At 44.8% G+C, this 21,272-nt stretch overlaps 1 protein-coding gene across 9 annotated transcripts in view; it reads right to left on the bottom strand.

Annotated features, from left to right (window-relative positions):
- DIP2A (disco interacting protein 2 homolog A) overlaps positions 1-19,832 on the bottom strand; it is a 237,154-nt gene extending 217,322 nt beyond the window's left edge. For 3 of the 9 annotated variants that reach the window (XM_037912378.2, XM_037912379.2, XM_037912380.2), the window contains exon 1: positions 19,645-19,831. In XM_037912378.2, coding sequence (XP_037768306.1) covers positions 19,645-19,741 — 97 coding nt within the window. In that variant the 5' untranslated portion in view covers positions 19,742-19,831. Of the gene's footprint in view, positions 1-19,644 lie in introns of all 9 variants that reach the window. The other 6 variants (XM_037912377.2, XM_037912374.2, XR_005227324.2 and 3 more) reach the window with 5 other exon arrangements.
- Positions 19,833-21,272: the final 1,440 nt, after the last annotated feature.

A 21,272-nucleotide genomic window follows, 5' to 3' on the forward strand; every position in this document is an offset into this window, starting at 1 on the left:
CACATGCTGCAGAGAAAAAAAGAGAATTAAGGGGAGAACTGAACATGGAGGTGCAGGGAATAAGATTGGTAGATTGGAAATGTGGGGAAATGAAGAGAGGGAGCCAGGGGTCGGGGATAGGAAGAAGAGCAGCAATGGAGATTAAGACCTTGCCACACAAGTTCGTTCCTCAGGCACAAGAGAATTCTCCTCAGTAGGGATACAGCTTGTCTGGTGTAGGAGACAGAACATTCTTGGGGCCCGTCAAAAAGTGCAGAATGAAATCCCTGAGGAACTAAGGCACATCACAAACCTCATCAGCTTCCACTCCAACTGCAAGGTACATTTCTCTGCCTTCGCCTTCTCTAATAGAAATACATAGCAACATGTACATTTTAGAAAAACTCTGCCAAAACACAACTTTTCTGCACACACTTCTCCCCTGAGGAGAGGATGAGAGAACAAACAAAACATCACTAAACAACTGGAAGGCACTCAGATACTACAGTGAGGAGCACAGTACAAACCCATATAGAAAATAAAACAGATGGACAGCACATTGTGAGGTGAGAGCTAGGAGAAAGACAGAACAGTGGCAAGAGAGGGAGTTAGAATGGCAGTTTCCCCATCCTAGAGATTAGGAGAGACTAAATGAAATCCCAGTCTGATCAGCCAGCAGGCAGGGCGATGACTTCATTCTGTGTGCATGTTTAAGACTGAATTTTCAAATGATCACAACTAAGGTTGCGGATTCCTCCTAAACGTTAAAAACTCAGGAAATAAACCAAGTTTATATTTTTCATTTCTTAGGGCTGGCAATACCAACTGCACCCCTCCATAGTCTCTTCCAGATCCTTTATGAACCTGTTGTACTCAGAACACAATTTTGCATAAGATGAGGGGTTTTTTAATTGAAGCAAAGTTCATTGCAGTAAGGCTTCCGAGTACAATACTTGATATAAAGTAGAGAACGACTTGCCTTCATTTAAAAAAAATTCAAAGTCATTGAGAGGAAGGCTGGCATTCCAGGCTGAAAGGTTAACCACATGACTGGGAATCAGGAGATCTGGATTCATGTCTGCCTGAAACAAGTCACTTAGCCTTTCTCTGTGCCTTATCTCCAGTTGCTATCATCTACTTCTCAAGTGTAGTAACTGATCAAAGAATTACATCATGTATCCTCTCAGGGTCTCCTACGTGACAAAAATGGTATTTCTGTACATGGAGTTAGCCAGCATAACTTGATACACCCCATTAAAACCAGTGTAGATGTAATTTAAAACGAATCATGTTAGTTGGTCGTGTGGTAACCTATGAAGACACCACGGCTATAAAATGATCAGTTAACTATACAGTAGCTAAATTGTAAGGATGTTATGAAATGTTAGGGCCAGAGGCCCAAACCCTGGTTCAAGTACTCAGGCCGAGCAGCTGGGGGAGAAAGCACTCCCCTGCATTAGGCCACTCCAGTCTCATGCCCGGAGTAGCCTTCATGCCCACTTATGCCCCCATTAAGTGGAGGGGATTGGCAAGAGGATTAATGTAGAGGCAGATCTATTGTCCATAAAATCTTGCTGCACAGTAGTGACTAGGAGCAATCTCAGCATGCAAGAAATGCACAAATCTCTGTCCCATGCCATTCACATGAACCACATAGGTTATGTTACAAGGATCTTCCACAGCTGTGGAAGAGGAGACAAGGTTTTCCTGAAGAACATGTTAACTGCCTACAAATAAATGTGGTGTAATATGACAATTTTTAGTTTTATACCTCAAAACTGCAGTATGTTTTGAATTTCCTGTAGAAATTACTCTCTTCTGCTCACCCTCCACCCACTGAGCACTGGGGATTACTAAATTAAACGCTCCGGCTAGCAGCCTACTCAATTTTTCAAGGTTTCCTTTTTTTCCTGCCTCCCTATAATTATTATACAGCAGAATATTTCATTGAATAGTTTTACTCAATAGCTCACATGGCTAGAATGACAGGAGAATTGTATTGCGCTCAACAACTGCCAATGAAACCGATTTCCACAATGCAGAACTATTACAATACCAATATAACCCAATTCTTTGAAGATTTCAAAGATGCAAACATACATTATGAAAACAGTACTGCAAATTAATATGCCTGTCAAAGCAAAAAACTTTGTGCAAACAAATATTAAATCGGAGTGTAATTTTTATTATTCTCATAGTGCAAAGCATCATAAAGTCACATAACAACAAACAGTAAACACAACAGGGCCAGCAATCTTCCTCCACATTTTACCGTCTTCATGCTGCTTTGAGAAGCATGCCATGACACATCCTGTCCAGCCAGCACATTTGCTGCCGGTGCCACCTACTCCTGGCACTTGCTTTGGCAATCTTTCTCCACTCATCTGACCCACATGTCCCGCAAATTCAAGCTCTCTCATCTGATCATCTTAATGATATCATGCATCACTCTGGTTATGCTGTAAATTCAGCTGATTACCTTCATTGGGCGTGTGAGGTACCACTAACTCAGCAATCACCTGTAGCATTTCAATTCAAAAGAAAGAAAGCCTCTTTCCTTAACTTGCATGTCTCTCACATGCACATAGCAAGATGCTGAAGACAAGAGACTGCAGCAATTTCATTTTACACTTCACAGTAATATGAATAATAAAATGGCCATATTGGGTTAAATGAAGGGTCCATCTAGCCCAATGCCCTGTCTTCCCACAGTGGCCAATGCCAGGTCTTCAGAAAAAATGAACACAACAGGCAATCATTGAGTGATCCATCCCACCATCCACTCCCAACTTCTGGCAATCAGAAGCTAGGGATGCTCAGAGCATCCCTGACCATCCTGGCTAACAGCCATTGATGGACCTATCCTCCATGAACTTATCTACCTCTTTTTTGAACCCTGTTATAATCTTGGCCTTCACAACATCCCCTGGTAACGAGTTCCACTGATTGACTGGGCATTTTGAGAAGAAGTATTTCCTTGTTTGTTTTAAACCTGCTGTGCTGCCTATTAATTTCACTGGGTGACCCCTAGTTCTTCTGTTATGTGAAGGGGTAAATATACTTCCTTATTCGCTTGCTCCACACCTGTCACGATTTATAAACCCCTATCAGATCCCCTCTTAGTTGTCTCTTTTCCAAGCTTAACAATCCCACTCTTGCTAATCTCTCCTCATATTGTAAATCAATGCAATGTTTCTGTATGGCATTTATTGTATATCAATGCAGTCTTCATCCGTCATTTTAATAAGTGAATCTTTCTCCCGTCATATGGGAATATTACTCTCGCAGTTTCATCCATCTTCCTTTGTAATTGGTGTGCATAATATAGCTGTAGTACATGTCAGTATGTAGCTATGTCAGTCAGGGGCAGGACAAGGTATAGTTTGGACCAATATGGCTGGGGCTTTTGCTGGAACTAGTATGGTTACCTTTACACCAGCAAAATTGTGCTTTTGCTGATATAGCTTACTTCAGATAGTAGTGCTGGAACGGAGTTTTACCAGCATGTGTGCTGTGTGCATACTAGGAGTGTTTTGCAGGTGTAGTAGACTGGGAAAGCCTGCCAAGTGCAGACCTATCCCTTAGGGCAACTGGCATACTCTATACCAGTGGCTCTCAACCTTTCCAGACTACCGTACCCCTGTGACGGGTTGGACCCTCAGTACATCAACCACCAGATGTGCTGGGGTTTCACTGAGCCTGCCTGTTCCCCTAGCCTGGGCTCCCTCTCTCTGTTTTGCTGAATTAGGTTCTCCGGCTTCTGGTTGCACGCGCGCACACACAAACACGGACGCCCCAGCTGTAAAATCACACAGTCTGCAAACAGCTCTCTCTGAGAAGACTCAGCCGTGAAATTGCCCAGCACTCAGGTGCAGCTCCCCTCTGGAAAGTACACCCAAAATAATATTGTCCTGTACTGTAGAGAAATTTATACAATGTAAGCTCATAAATTCACCCCCTCCCTCAATGTGGAGGAAGAATGCGCAACTTCATGCACCCCCCAGTTATACACCGCACAAACTGGGTTCTATAATAAACGAAAACAAATGTATTCACTACAAAAGGCAGACTAAGTGATTATAAGGGATAGCAAACAGAACAAAACAGATTACTGAGCAAATAAAACAAAACATGCATACTAAGTTTAAGATCTTAAAGAAACTGGTTACAAGTAGTAATTTCTCACCCTAACTGTTGTTTTTGGGCAAGTTGCAGAAATTCTTGAAGGTTAGCTACCCCTGCTTGCGGCTTAAATCTTCAGGTATCTTATTCACAGACCAGATCCCTTTTCAGCCTGTGTTCAAATCAGTACTCCTATACCTTTCCCTTTGTCCCATAGGTGTTTCCAGCAGTCATCCTGGGTGTGAAATTCAGTGAAGAGTGAACCAAGATCAACTTACTCCCCAGCCTTAAATAAGATTTACATAAGGCGGGAATCTTTTGTTCCCAGGACACTTCCAGTGGAAAAATACCAGCTCAACATGGGAACCAAGGTTAGGAAGTCAAGTCAGGTGACATGACTAGTTAACCTTGTAGTATCAATGTAGCAACCCAGGAAGCTTCTCAGGAAGAAGAGAGATTAGTATCTTCCAAGTCTTCTTATTCTTCCTAATGGCCCATGGGCTGGTGGGTGTTTCCCAAGTGTACACACAGTTGTAATTGTTACACAGTCCACATTTCTAACTTCAGATAAAAAAATGATACATGCATACAAATAGGATAATTATATTCAGCAAATCATAACCTTTCCAGTGATATGTTACAAGGCCCATCTTGCATAAAACATCTTAGTTATGCCATATTCATATCTTAAGCTTTTTCTATAAAGAATATGGAGCGTCATGTTACAACCCCTTTCAGGAGTCTTGCGTACCCCCAAGTGAAACCTCACTTTAAAAATCTACTTGCTCAAACAATCAGACAAAAATACAAGTGTCACAGCACACTATTACTGAAAAATAGCTTACATTCTCATTTTTACCATATGATACAATAAATGGACTGGAATACAAATATTGTACTTACATTTCTGAGTATAGTATATAAAGCAGCATAAACAAGTCATTGTCTGTATGAAATTTGAGTTTGTACTGACTTCACTAGTGCTTTTTATGTAGCCTGTTGTAAAACCAGGCAAATATCCAGATGAGTTAATGTACCCCAGTTGTGGGCAACTTGTGGGCCTTCAGGGTAATCCACTGGTGGGCCGCGAGACAGTTTGTTTATACTGACCTTCCGCAGGCACGGCCACCCGCAGCTCCCGGTGACCGTGATTCGCCGCAGGTTGCCCACCACTGATGTACCCCTAGATGACCTCAGGTTGCCCACCATGTGTACCCCTGGTTGAGAACCACTGCTCTGTACTAGTATAAGCACTTTTGTATCAATATAACTACACACACACTAATTTAACTACACCAGCAAAACCCTTCAAGTGTAAACAAGACCAAACAGCACTTTCCTACAAAAGATGCCTCTGTAGAGGAATGGAAACCTACTCTGCACAGTTTGATAAATGCATATTGGCATCATGATGTTTTTCTTCAATTTTTTTCCAATGAGGCCAAGACACTTTCTGCCATGATACACGTAGGAACCTGATGTAGGACACCTCAATTCCTTCATGGAATGGTTTCCCAGAAGCCTAGTATGTCAGGCAATACAGGATTTTAACATCACATCTGCAAAAGCTTTGAAGCCCGTAAAGCCCTGACATTTTGGATAGAACAAGGTACAAGAAGTGTGCATAAATTCCACATGCATGAAGTATTTATTTCTCTCTACAGAAGTCCAGTTGGCCACAATCTTTTCAAAAAATGCTCAGAATCTTGGCAAAATGATAGAACTCTCTCCTAAGAGGCGCGAAAAGATGGGTTTATTGTGAACAGAAAGATTTCTAGAGTTCTAAGGGCAATCTTGCCCTCATATGAAGTGTAGTGATAGTCCTTGTATGGAAAGAGGTGATAACCCCAAAACCTATTTTTCAGAGACACTGTCTAGTAGAAAAGCAGGCCTTGATGGACAAATGGAAATGGAGAGGCAGATATCCAGGATGCCACTAGATTTGTTCCTGCTCTTTATAGGTCACTTGGTTGTAGAACCCTGTCCAAAAGTTGGTGGAAACACTCTAGTATTGCCAAGATCACCAGAACTTTTGTATTCTTCCAACTGTTGCTCGCACATGAGAAGTGAAAACTTGAACAGGTAAATGAACAGAACTGTGTCAGAAATCTATCTGGATACCAAAAGTGTATCAAAGACTCTAATAGCAACTCTTCTTTCCTCTCGTCAGTGCCAGGCAATCACTTGTCATTGGCCCACATCAGGAAGAAAAGGGCCTTGTTTCAGTAGATCTAGTGTTGTCTACAGGTGCACCGTATCTATTACGTCCCACAAAATGTGCCTTCTGGGTTACTGGGCATTCAGCACAAGAAAGAATGGTTACTTACCATAGAGGTTTGAGGTGTGTTGGTTTCCACTCCTGCTGAGTAAAAGTGGATGTGGATTTATCTGTACTGACTTCAAGACCTCATGAGATGAAAAGTTTTAGGATTGTTTGTACTGAGTTGGTCATCTATCATGGTGATCGCCCTCCAATTAGCCAATCATCTAGACAGTGATGTACCTGGATTCCTTGTCTCCTCAGAAGAACTGCCACTACTACTGGACATTCAGTGAAAACCCCTGGAGCTATGGAGAGGCCAAAGGGCAGGTCTCTGTACTGGTAGCATGATATTCCTACCAGAATTCTCAGGTATTTTCTGTGAGCTAGATTTATGGAAATGTGAAAATAGGCTTCTTGCAGAGAGCTATGAACCAGTTCATAGGATCTAATTAAGGGTTTAACAGAAGCTAGGCTCACCATTCTGAATTTGAAACTGTGGATGAGGGTGTTGAGATGACGAAGACAGAGGATGGGTCTCAACAACCTTTCTTCTTTGGGATTAAGCAGTGGGAATAAAAAGCCCCTGTGCCCCTGAAGTTCAAGGGCACCTTGTTCCCCAGTTGTAAAAGGGAGTCAATCTCCTGCTTTCACCGTCTCTCAGGAGAATGGACCAGGGAGGGGTTTGGAAGGGACTGAAACTGGATGAGATACCCTTTACTTACAATCTCGAGGAACTGCTCTCTACTCCAAGCCACAGATTGTGGGGGCAGCCAAGGATATTGCCATGCACTGCCTCCAGTGAATCTTTCCTTCTCTCTCAATCAACGACCACAAGTGAGGCAAGGGGCCTGAAATATGCCTGTTGTCTCGACTGCTTTTCTTTCTGGAGTTGGAACAAAGCCCCAAAGGGGAACAAAGTTGCCCTGGAATCTTTCAGGGCACAGAATGCCTCGACAGTGCTAGCTCATGAAAGCTTGTGCTCAAATAAATTTGTTAGTCTCTAAGGTGCCACAAGTAATCCTTTTCTTTGTACAGCTAAAGAGGCCACTGCCCTCAAATGGAAGGTCCTTAATTGTTACCTGTCTGGACATCCTTAGGGAAAGCTGAGGACTGGAGCCATGATGACCTCCGCACTGTTGATGCCACAGAGTGACCTTTGCAGTGAGTCAGACACTTCCAGCACAGCCTGCAGAGATGTTCTAAGCTGTCAGTTGACCCTCAGCCATGATTAGCCACAAAATTAGACAGTTTGTACCAGTTCAAGAAATCAAATATAGAAAATGGCAGTTGGTACTCTGCTACCCTTATTTTCAGATTCATGCATGAATAGATCTTTCAGCCAAAAAAATGCAATTTTCTGGGATGCTTTTCCCTGGTTGTGATTTCAGGGGACCTTGCTGCTTTGTCCTCTGCTGTTCTGCTTGCACAACCAGAGAGGCAGGTGCAGGATGTCAATAAAAATATCCAACCCCCTCTGCAGGGACTTCCTCACTTCTGTCCATTCTCTTGGAGGTGGCAGAGACAGAAGCAGCTGGATTTGGAAGCTTCAGCAGACTGTCAATTATCAGCATGGCTAATCTCCCTGGAGTTGCAGAATGAAGTATACCCCAAAGTATCTGTTTCTCTTGTATTCAAGGGGAATATACAAGATTTCTGCTATGCATTTTTATTAAGTCTTGGAAAACCTTGAATTCATCTGCAGAAGATACTACAGCCACACCCAGATGTTCCTGCTCTGGAGAATACTGCTCCTCTCCAGTCTCCTTCTCTTGCCTCTGCAGCAGCTGTGGATGGAGTTGAGTTGTCTGGGAAGGCTGAATGTCTCCTATACCCTGACACAGTGCAGCATGCTGGCTTCCTGGAGGAGGGCTGAACAGCCCAAGGGGTCTAGTACGGCCCGGGCTGATATGGATACTGCAGCAAAGGACACATGGAGGCACACCAGGTGCAGTGATCTCTATGAAGGTCTTTGCCTCTTCCTCACTTCCCTCACCAATTCTTCTCTGAAGTCTCTCCCTGACTGCCAATGACCTACCTACCCAGAGCAGAGATGGAGGACAAGTAGGAGATTTTTCCCTGCTGTTTTCAGGGGAAGAGAAGGAAAAGAAACATACCTCCTTTGAGAGAGGGGCAGTGCTATCAGGAGTACTATGCCTGTGAACTGGTGAGGTTCGTATACAGGACGCTCTTCTGGCCAGGGAAGTAGGTCAGCACTGACGACTCAGATATCAAGGAGACAGTCAGTACCATGGTGATGGATACTGCCACCATAAAAGGATGCAGTCAGTGCAGAAGTGCTGGGCACCAAGGTACTCTGTGTCACGGTCAGTACAGCGGTTCCTAGGCTTAGACAGTACAGCCTGAGCGGCCTCAGACATCAGCACAGAGACACTGGAATGAATCCTCTCCGTCTTATCCTTCACTCACCAAGCCCAGGTGTTATGGTGACTCATGCCTCGTGCTAGATGCCAGGAAAGATTACTTGGAACGGGGATCGTCTCTGGAGCAGCTCTCCTTCCTGCCACTGAGACACACCAACACTGACCCAGTAGCAGATGAATGAGGCCTCAGAGGAAGCAGCTCAAGAGCTTAGAGTGGAGTTGTAGCTCACTGGGGCACTGAGGGAGATGGACTGACCCACAGATTGAGGCTTTGCCAAAGATCTGCCAGAGTCTGAGGAGATTTGCATCAACTTCTCTGGCAGGAAAACTTTCAGCCTCACCTCCCTTGCTCTCCGGGTGCACTTAGAGAAAGAATGGCACACGGAACTACATTCCAGAAGGCAGCCCTCCAAGACATATGAGGCACCTGAAGTTTCCATGGCTGATTGGCACAGCAGAGTCACATGGTGACTTAGTTTAATTTTCAATTAGCCTAGAGACATACATACACACCCACATCCATACAGGGAGTATTAGAATCATGGCAGAAGTTAACTACGAAACACATTTCATTTTATTTAGCTGTCAACAGGCAAAAAACTAAAACCAAAACTATACACTACTATACCAATCTAATAAATTAAACTGCACACTGCACAAGAGCAACAGACACTGCCAGGGGTCCAGTCCTGCAGTCGTGAGTGGTAAAAAGGAACTGAGTAGTGCTTGGGCCCTCTCTACCTTTATGCCCTTGGGGATGAGAACAAGGATACCTAGAGCATAAGCACGGCCCCAACAGAAGACAGCGAGACAAGGTTCTTCGGGTTATCGTCCACACATATTCCCCTCTTGGTGAACATGTATCCCATGCACTCGAGACTGTTCTTTCCTGGCTAGCCATGCGCCAAGATGCGAATCTGTGTGGACGATCACTCAGAAGACCCATGACTCGCTCTTCCTCTTCTTCAGTGAACGCTTTACTTTGAATTACTTGAATTAGAAGGAGTCTTTCTTTCTCTACCCAGGATATAATTTCTATAGCTTTTATGGGGAGCTCTGAACTTCTCGCTACTCCCTGGATTTTGTTCAGACATACGACTGGTGCTGCTGTCAGAGTCAGTCAAAAATGGTGGACCCTGAAATTCTGGAAAATGGTAAAGCGTTAGTGGCACATTTCAGAGGTTGAAGTTTTCCTTTTCCTCAATAAGCAACAATAACCGCTATGGAGAGGTAAGCAAAGGTGAAAGGGTGTCTGAAGCCTTACACCTACTCAAAGATTCAGTCAAAGGATTTGAACAAAGGTGTCCACTCCCAAAAGACCTGACACAAAAGCCTGCTGTCAGGTAAACACAAAACAGAAGCCTAACCATAAAGGGAGAACTACTTGAATTGATAGGGCTGTAGGTGACAATACTTAACTACTGTCTTATTTGTATTTTAAAAAGCTGTGTAAAATTTTGCTTAATTTCTGAAAATGTTAAATTGAAAAACTACTGTATTAATTCCTCTCCAACAGAAGCACATATTTTTGTAAGACAAAAAGCCAAACATGATCAACTAGCATGCAATCTTGAAAATACTTACCGCAAATCTTGTCTGTGTCTGACAGTACTATGATTTCCCCCTACTCTTTCCTTAATGCGCACTCCTTATTTCAACATTTAGTTGCGAATTTTTACTCTCTCAGAAAAGCCATGTTTCTCTGTGTGCCTCATTGACCCACATGTGGGTGCATTTTATTTTAACTAACAGGAATTGAGGGGACTACATGGTGAAGTGCCTAGCCACTCATCTGTGGAAAGCTGAATAAGGTATAACATGTAGAGACATGTTTAACAGTCTCATCCGGTCCCAGTGGGTATTTGGCAACCCCGCAATCACCACCGCACAACTGGCAGTTTCTGTTTGAGGTGCCCAGGACTTGAACAACAGGGATGTGGCAGTTCTAGTTTCAGGCTCTTTAGCAGCTTGCACAACACACTTGCCTCTCAAGTTTTAATAGTCTTTCACATCCACTAGTATTACAATTTACTAACAAATGTGTTTTAAAACTATACTTATGAGGAATTGGTAAGCAATAACTTTATTTACACGGTTTAGGTGACATCACAGCCAGGATAATCTAGTGGAAAAATCACAAGTAAACTTCATAACCCAGAGTGTCTTGGAGGATTATTAAACTAATCTTACATCTTGCAAGAGGAACCTCTTACAGCCCAAAAGTTTTGTAGTGAGTGTTTTGTATTTTAAAGCAGACTAATATACACAAGGCAACAGTTAACAAGAGATACTACTGCTTTGCTAGTAGTCTCACTACAATAAATTCTTGCTAGATTACCAATAAAATACAAACCAAATTGAATTATGCATTCAAGAGTTAAATTTCACTGTGAACTCTTGATACAGTAGAAGTTTATTCACTTGGTTTTTTATCTATATTTATAAATTTATACTGGTTTCAATATATCAAATGCCAATTATAAACAGATAAAAATGAATATGAAGACTTCAGAAATAATTGGTACATTACAGAAATAAACACTACTTGCAAACATATTAATATGCATTGAGATGGCTGTTACTCAAATGTATCTTGTCCAAGTAATAAAAACCTATTAATAAGTGGGCACCATCCATAAGAACTCTCAGTATTTGATTGAAATTGGAATTATGGAGAAATAGGAACCATCTGACCAAAGGTGGATGGAAAGAGCCTTCATCATAAAGCGAAGGTAAAGACTGGGAACATCCGAAGGTGGAACAGAGCTACCAGCCTACCAATACGCTGTTCTCTAACACAGCTGTGTGTAAAAAGATTCTGTATCTTTCACTTAACATGCATCCACGTTCCAAGGGACCTTCTGAGTGATGTGCTACACGGTAGAATATGCAAAGCAAACCATGTAAGGAGGGAAATCGAGTACCATTTAATAAAGCAAACATATAAAGGGATTATCTATCTCAAGGCTCATTCTATAACCAGTTTGATAGAAGTCACTGCGTAATAAAGGATTTCATCTCTTATAATTAAGGCTACGATTAAGTCACGGAGATCATGGAATCCGTGACTTCCACTGACCTCAGACATTTTTGCCCTGCAGCTCTCAGCCCCCACTCGGGGCGGGGGAGAGCGGGGAACGGACGGGGGGGACCCTACAGCTGCCCAGCCGTGGCAGGCAGTAGGGGCTGGCAGACCCCCCTGCAGCTGCCCAGCCACAGCCAGGGGACTCTGCAGCTACCAGCTGCCTGGGGGTGAAAGGATGCACTGCAGCAGTGGAGGACCAGGGAGCGCCAACAGCAGTGGGTGCTGAACCCAGTTGCCCCTTTTGTCAGGGATATTTTTAGTGAAAATCAGGGACAGGTCACAGGCTTCCGTGAATTTTTGTTTATTGCCTGTGACCTGTCCATGACTTTTACTAAAAATATCCGTGACAAAAACGTAACCTTACTTATAATCTATGGAAATTCACTTGTTCTGAGGAGAACTTTCACATCTCAGATAAACTCTTTGCCAGGAAGAAAGGGAGGCTGAAGTAGACAAACTGACCAATAATATAGTACACAAAAGTCTAATTAGAATCTTCTCTGAGAAGATAACTACCAACTACATCTTTACAGATAATCATGTAAGAACACATGGGAAAAGAGGGAAATATATTTGCCTACTTTAATGAGATTGTGACTCAAGTTATCACCCAATTTCAAACTACGAATTGCTACAAAATTGAACTGATGGAAAAAAATTAATTTCCATGTACCAAATCTGGCAACTCCAAGAAAACAATCATGCAGTCAGAAAGAACAGAACAAATATAATCTGTCTACTCATTTCAACATCCACATCAGGGATGCCATAATTCTGCTAGAGAAGTCCCCAAACCCAGACCTTTTTCTGCAAAATGCAGAGATGTAACTCTTACTTGCATGCTGATAACATGGCCATATCCCCCACACACACTGGTCTCCCAAGAAACTTACATCTACTAGAAACAAACTACAGTATCCTAATGTAACACATCACAGACAAAATAAAAATGCAAACGACCACAGATTTTTAGAAAGAGAAATTGAGCTCACCTGAAATCACACAATGACTGTAGGAAGTTTGTCAGCTCTAACAACAGTCAAAGACAACAAAACACAACCTGTTCCAACAGGGTGCATCCATATAGAAACCATAGGTGTTTCCCTCTGCCACTGAATGTTGTCACCCCAACAATCAATTGAAACATCTGGCTGTCCAGGAAGATTAATTTTTTCAATTGAGGAAACAATGTTTTTCTCTATGTATTTCTCCAGTGTAGGCAATGCCTGAGAGCAGCAAAAAATAACCCACTTCCAGATCTCTTGTATCAAGAAAGGAGTGAAGCTGCTCCAAGTAGTGGAAAAGGGCTGCCTGCCACTTCCCAGAAAAGACATCTCTAGATGATAGTCTGGGAATTCCAACACTGCTTTTGTTGGGGTAAGGTTTTGAGAGCCTCAAAGCTTTTCTTTCCCATCCAAGTAGGAGGGTTGTTGCTGGAAGACAATTATCAGTGTGGCCAGAGTGTTTCTATGGGGAAGTATCTGTCATGAAAAGTTATAGCAGAGAATGATCCCAGGGAAACCAGGAAAATAGAAAAGGCCCTGGGAAGGGTGGAAACCAGAGTCCTCTAGTCGTTTTTGTTTATGTTTTTGTTTTTTGTATGTGTGAAAGAAAATAAGAGATTACTGTATAAAGGTGGAGCTTTTAAATATACAATAGCAGTAATTAAATAAAAATTCATTAAATACATATCTTCAGATATATAATGTACTATTCCTTTAGTGTATGCACAGACTTTCAGAGCATACACTGTGTTAGCATATTGGTACACTTGGTCATAAAACCACTGTTTGTATTAAAAACCCAACAAGAAACAAAATTTCATCAACCTCCACCAGTTTTTTAAAATATTATTTTTTAAACGTTCTACGTAATCCCAACAGATTCAGCACCTCCGGCAGAGGGCTTTAAAAGTGAATTTCAGAGCAAAAACAAAAAATTGTTTTGTAATCTTTAGTTCTGTTTTACAGTACATAAAAATAGCCTTGAACTTTAAAAAAATGTAACTATCAAGATTATCAAGGCCTCCTTTCCCCCTTTTTGCTGAATGACTGACAAAATCTTTGAAGGACGTGAATAATGACATCCAAGGCCCAAACCCTAGCTGCATCTCCTTCTCCCTGGTCATAACTGAGGCTGAAAGATGTCCACTTTTACAGTCTAAAATCCACACTCCCACTCCCCTCAGTTGGTGAAAAAGGGAACTGCAGAACAACTTACACTATTCCTATCCTCAGAATGGCTTGACAAGGTTCTCCAGAATAGAGAGGAAGTGTGGATCTGGTAATCCTGATATTTGTAACACAAGTGGAGAAAAGGGTTTAAATACAAAATCTTGACACATCACAAAGAAGCAACTTAGTGAAATTTTTGCTTTGCAGTTCACCTACCATTATTCCACAGAAAGGAGAAGTTAAGTGTCAGTCTTAAAATGTTATTAGAATCTTATAAGTAGGACCCTACCAAATTCACAGTCCACTATAGCCAATTTCATGGGCATAGGATTTGAAAATTGGTAAATTTCACATTTTCAGATGTTTAAATCTGAAATTCCAGGGTGCTGTAACCGTGGGGGTCCTGACCCAAAAGGGGATTGTGGGACAGGGGAGTGTTGCAAACCTGTTGTAGGGAGGTCGTGGGATTGTCACCCTTACTTCTGGACTCTGAAGGAAGCAACCGCAGAGCTTCCTACAGCCGCAGGAGGTTCCTGGAGGTGAGTTTTATTTAACTTTTGCATATAAGATGTAATTTACCTATTTAGAGTGGACTTTTAATGGACAAACATTTAATAGTGATGTTATTAGTCTCCTTTCATTTCTCTCCACACCTTTAAAGTTATCAGCATTTCCACAGCACCCATTGTAGTAATGTCTTGTTGAAAAACAGGAGAAAATCTGATTTGTTGAGCCACCTTCATATGAAATTGATTAAATAAATGTTATAGCCAATAAAGAGGAAATACATAAATATATGAACTTTTTCTGGGAAAAAAATGTGTAATTTCATACCACCATAAATTAGTGAAAAATAGCATTATGTATAATTCCTATTTGTGACTTTTTAAATATTAAGTGGTACGTAATATAAGAGGACTCAATTTTAACAGTCACTGTCCTATTTTTGTTAGGTATTTCAGAACAGAAGCCAACACAGCTCCACTTTGTAATACTAATTTAGTAAGTGCAGCTACAAAATCAAGCATACCAGCTTAGTAGGTTATGTAAGCAAAATTAAATCATTTGATTACAAATGTGTTACCTCATTTTGTATAACCCGTGCCCTGTACTTCCATCTCTAATCACTGTTCTCATGCTGTCAGTACAATAGTCACAATTCAAATAATATTGTAACATCTAGAAAGTGCAGTCTTTTCTATTTTAAAAAACCAAATATTCCATATTCAACCAACCACTGACTGTCTTTCTTATTAAATCAATTCTAGAATTAATTTTTACAGGTGTCAATTATGATGTACATAAACCAGACGAGGCTGTAGGATTTAACTGCATATGCACTCAAGAAACTACTGACAATTATTTTGAAGGTTTGAAGGATTCGGTTTTTATCAGTAAATGCTGATTTCACCATAAACACACACAGACGAAGAAACTGTTCCATTGATGATCATTGAAATGACCAGATAGGGAAAAAGAAAAATGCTGCTTGAGAACTTAAGAGTTTGATTTAAGAATACTTTCTTTGTATGTTGTGATATGTGAAGTTGACAATTTGTGGTTTAACCGTTATGGAGCTTTAACTTTTTGAATCTCCATGTCTACTGTCATTAAATTATCGTCTGACGCCCTCTCTAATTTCCCACAACTATGAAAATTTAAATTGATAAAAATAAAAACAATGCTTAAAACCCATAACTTTGGGCAACTTAATATTTAAAATCAATAAACATTTTAAAATGCTTAGAAATAAACACCACATTGTCCATCGAAATGATAAAATAAAAATTGAATTTTGCCAAGCCTAGCTATTCTTAATAAATGAAAAGCAGGTGTTAACTTAGGGAAGTGTTACATTAAACTGCTTAGGTTCAGCATCTTTCCAATGATGAAAGTACTGCAAAAAGAGTAAAAGAGTATTTTCAGACCATATTCATACAGTAGAACCTCAAAGATACGAACACCAGAGTTACAGACTGACCAGTCAACCGGGCACCACGGGCACCTGGAAGTAACCAGCCAGGCAGCAGCAGAGATTTTTTTTTTAAAAGCAAGTACTGTAATGTGCCTGTCTTGCATCTTAAAGCTAGGTACATCTGGGCTGCCCGTCCCCACCCCACCCCCAGGGCAACCACTTACAGCAAGATGCTGGGATTACCAGCCCCAGGCAGCCAGAGCCAGCAGAGCAGGGTTCTGCGCAGCTTTCACCCCTCATGGGGGACAAGCTGTTTACACACACACACCCCCACACACCCCTACCTTCCAAGAGAGGGACAAGCTTGCAAACCTGGGCTGAGTAGGGAGCCCAGCAGCTGCTGAATCCAGGCCTGGAGTGTCAGCTGCTGGATCTGATTTACTTGGGGATTAACCTGCTTTGAGCAGGGGATTGGACTAGATGACCTCCTGAGGTACCTTCCAACCCTGATATTCTATGATTTGGAGCCTGAATTATGCTTTGCTCAGAGTTACGAATATTTCAGAGTTACGGACAACCTCCATTCCCGAGGTGTCTAACTCTGAGGTTCTACTGTACCTGCTATACTGGAATACGTTGTATAAAAAATTGTGGCTAACTGACAATTCTCAGTTAAATGTACTTACACAACATGTAACGTTTATGACTGTACTGCTGTCATATTGCCCCACAGCGTACAACAGATCTCCAAATCATCAATATCCAACAGGATAGTGAATGTGACATCTACACTCAGTAAAAGAGCAGGAGCCGATAACCAGACATTTTCCACAAACACCAATCACAATGAAAGTCTTCACAACTACAGAGGTGTAAAACAAGAAAATTGTATCAATTTTAGACAAGTTAAAATTAATGTCTTGCCATAGCTGAGTTTGAAGGAGAAATAAGTTAAGAGATTGATGATAGTAATTATTTGTATTACAGTAGCACAGAGGTTCTCAAACTGTGCTCTGCGGACCACTCCATTGAGGTGGGTCATGGATAGTTCCCTCTAAGGTGTGCACCTGGGCGGCCACACAAGAGAATGAAGGGCCACCCATCTCATGCAGGGCTGCAGCGGACAGAGAAAGAGGCAACTTTCCCCAGCTCCAGGGTGTGGCTGCCAGGGAGAGACAGCCGTCCTTCCCAGCCCCAGCTCAGGGGCTGCCGCAGCAGGGGAGAGAGGGAGAGACCCGCATCCTTCCCAACCTCCGCTCAGGGGCTGCTGCGGCAGGGGAGAGAGGGCACATCCATCACGTTAGAAAGGTAAGACTACTGATATTAAAATATGAGTTGTGTGCTTTTATTTGTAGAACAAAAATACATTTATTATTATTAAGGTTTTTTTATATAGCGCTTTTATCCAAAGCACTTTACAATAGTTAACTAATGGTACAAACAACATTTGGAAAGATCATTAAGCGGTCCACTGAGACCATCGGCAATTTTCAAGTGGTCCGCAAAAAAAAAGGTTTGAGAACCACTGCAGTAGCACATAGATACCCCAATTGGTATCAGAGCCCAATTGTACTAAGTGCTATAGAAATACATAATACAGACCCTTCCTGCCCTTAAGAGCTTTCAATCTAAACAGACAAAATAAAGGCTGTAAGAAAGGAAGTATTATACCCATTTTACAGATTGTGAAACGAGGCACAGAAAGATCAAATGACTTGCCTAAGGTCACACAGGAAATCTGTGGCAGAGCCAAAAACCGAACCCAGGTCTCCGAAGTCCTAGGCCGACTCCAGACTGAAGTTCTGCCACCAACGTAGCTACTCCAATACCCAGTCTAGCTTATCCATCACCTTGCAGTCATGCTTACCCCAGTGTACCATGTCTATACTATAAGTTGGCCCCTGTGCAACTATACCAAGGTAGGTACACCAGTGGATCAAAAGCCCTAGTGTAGACATAGCTTCGAGCAGAGGGGTGACTCATATCACAAAGAAGATAACAAAAACACATGCAAAATTAAAAGAATTACAATTTTACCAAACGTTCTAATGGCAATTTAAAAGAATGCACAATGCATTCAGTTCAAGCTGATAGGTTATACTACTTCCTCTTGTAAAAACAGCAAGGCTCTCTGCTTCACATACTTTTAACACTTCTTAGCTGAACAGGTGTGTAGACAAAAACCCTTTTAAAGCTATAAACGCTCCAGAAAAACTGGAACTCCTTCTTGGCCCAAGACACCAGGATCCCTACTTCCACTCAGTCTTCCAACTTATTATAGTTATAAAAAAAAACCTTCCAAAAATGAACTGATGCAGTGTTTTCTTCCCAAGTCTCCAGCAAGCAGATCACTCGAGAACCTCTGCTGTTGCTCATAACTACATCAAGGCTTAGCAGAAGGAAAATGATCAATTCAGCCGGTGCTGCTCAGAAACCCAGCTGTGCAACTCACAGGGGCTGGTGCTGCTCTGGAAAACTGCAGCGAGAACCAGAGGCAGCACCTGAGGCAATTCATGGTGAAGGACCCAAGAGAGGGGGTAGGGCAGAACAGAACCCTTCGTCCTCATATACACACCCCCTCCTAACTGCCGGGCAACTAAGAGCCCACCACAGCGCCCCCCCCCACACACACTGCACAGCAGTCAGGAGATGGAGCATTTTACAGCAAGCAGCTTTGGCTGGAACAGCAGGGCAGACACATCACTCCCTCCCTGGAGGCTCTCAGGTACAGTGGGAGAGAGAAGAGGGTCTTTCCCCCTTCCCGCACCAAGAGTCGAGTGAGGGGGGAAGCGGCTTCAAACCTATTAGACGCCCTATTAGCTAAAGGCTGGTCCAGAAGACGACGCTGGAGCCCCTGAGCAGAATCCCAGCACCCTCCCCCTGTCCAGGACCCAGGCAGTATTCTAGCCAAGACACTAGGAAGAAAACAAACGTTAGCACTCTCTGAGAGGGCCGCTGGGGAGGCGGGGGGCGCGCTCGGGGCGAAGCGGGAGAGGAGTTTCAGCGCGAGGCGCATCCTCCGGGACCTGGCTCTCCCACTGCACGGCGCGGCTGAGGGAGCGTGACTAGCCTCAGGCCCCCAGAGCTGACGGAGAGTCACTTTCCCGTTTCAAGTCACAATAACTGAACATCAGGTTACGGTGTAAAATGCCCGACAACGGGCCGGCGCGCCTAAGCGCGGGGCAGAACCGGACCCAGCGCCGGGCGGGCGCGAGGCGCTCCCATAGCGCACAGCCGCGGGGCCCTTCGCGAAGCGTCGCCGTGTAGACGGTACAAACGACCCAAAGCCAGGGTCGGGAAGGGACCGAGGCGGATCTCCTCCTCCTACGCGGGCGGAGAAAGGGGGCCGGGGGGCGCACACAAGTCACGAAGGCAGGATCGGGTCCGGCGAGCGCCGCGGGCTCTCCCGGGCTCTCCTCCGCACCCGGGCCCCGCGCGAGGCCTGTGGCGGCGGCGGCCCCCGCACCGCGGGGAGCGGGACGCGCCGCGCTGCTGCGGGCCGGGGCGGGGATCGCGCGGCAGCTCTGCGGGCCCGAGCGCAGCCGCCCAAAGGAGCCGGGCCCCCCCCGGGGCGCCGCCGCCTCACCCCCCGGGAGCCTGAGCTGAGGCGCTGCCCCGCCCCAGCGGGCGCCGCTCAGCCCAGGACCCCCCGCCCGGGCCGCAGGAGCGGGGCTCGCACCACACCCCCCCGGACCTCCCCCGCCGCCGCCGCCGCCGCCTCTCACCTTCCGACAGCTCCAGCTCCAGCTCGGCCAGGCTCTCGCGCACCTCGGGCGGCAGCGGCACCGCCTCCAGGGAGCAGCCCCCGCGCTCCGCGGCCATGTCCGGCTGGCGCGAGCCCCCGCCCGCCGCCGCCTCAGGGGACCCCCGGCCCAGACAGGCGCCGCGCCGACCACTCCCCGCCCCGCGCCGCGCGGCCGCTGCCGCAGCCACCGACGCGTGCACTGCGCAGGGGGCGGGGCCGCGAGCCGGGGGCGGGGCTCCGGGAAGGAAAGGGGCGGGGCTCGGGCACTGATCCGGGAGGGGCGGGGCGGGCGGACTACATCTCCCAGGCTGCCCCGCGCCTGGACGGCGGCTACGCCGGCGGCAGGGAGCGGGGAGGATGCCGGGAAGTGTAGTCTCCCGGCGCGGGGCCGGAAGCGGTCGAACCGCAGTGAGCCCCGCCCCGGGGTGGTGCTGGGGGCGCGGCCTCCCCGCCGGAGCCGCCCCCGCCCGCCCCGGGGCAGGACGGCTAAGGGCCGGGCAGCCCGGCTAAAGGCCGGGCAGCCCGACGGGCAGACCCCGGCGGCCGCATCCAGACGGTGACCGGGATAATGTAACCGATCGCGAACCGCATTCGGCCCCGCGGGCGCCCAAATGTCCCGGCCCCGGGGGGGTGCGGGGGCTCTCTCCTAACTCCTAGGGTGAGGAGGGAGCCTCAGGGTCAGCTAGCAGGAGGAGGCAGGAGGCGCTGTGCCTAAACCAGGGGTCTCACCCCGGGGTGCCTGTAGCCCGAGGGGTACTCGGAGATTTCCAGGGGACGCGTCAGCTCATCTAGAGATGGGCCGAGTGTTACAAGAGGCTGCATGAAAACCACGAGCAAAAGCAGTTCAAACTCAAAATTTCCTACACTGACTTGTTTACGCCGCTCTATATACCACCCCCTGAAACGCAAGGTCAATATTTATATTATATGGTAAAATGAGACAGTAAGCAGTTTTTCAGTAACAGTATGCTGTGACACTTTTGTATTTTTGTGTCTGATTTTATAAGCAAGTAGTTTGTAAGCAAAGTGGAACTTGGGGGTATGCAAGACAAATCGGACTCCTGAAAGTGGTATCGTAGTCTGGAACGATTGAGAACCAGTGGGCTAAACCTTCCAAGACAGATGGCAATCCAGCCTCCTTTTGAAAGCCTCCAGTGAAGGAGCTTCCCTGATGATCTCCCTAGGCAGTCTGTTCCATTGTCCTACTGTTCAGTTAGGAAGTTTTTCCTGAGATTTAATCTAAATCAGTTTTGCTTAATTTGAACCCATTGCCTCTTGTCCTGCCCTCTGTGGCAAGAGAACTTTTCTCTATCTGCTTTTTGGCAGACTTTCAAGTATTTGAAGACTGCTATCATGTCCCCCCCTTAATCTCCTCTTTTCTAAACTAAACATACCCAGTTCCTTCAGCCTTTGCTCAGATGGCTTGCATTCCATCCCTTTGATCATCTTTGTTGCTTGCCTCTTCTGGATCCTTTCCAGTTTCTCTACATCCTTCCTATGCATTGGTGACCAAAATTGGAAACAATACTCCAGTGGAAGCCTAACCACCACCGAGTAGAGGGGTTACTATCACCTCCAGTGACTTGCATGCTGTGCCTCTGTTAACGC

Source organism: Chelonia mydas, chromosome 11 (genome assembly GCF_015237465.2).
Source record: "Chelonia mydas isolate rCheMyd1 chromosome 11, rCheMyd1.pri.v2, whole genome shotgun sequence".
Classification (NCBI taxonomy): Eukaryota; Metazoa; Chordata; order Testudines; family Cheloniidae; genus Chelonia; species Chelonia mydas.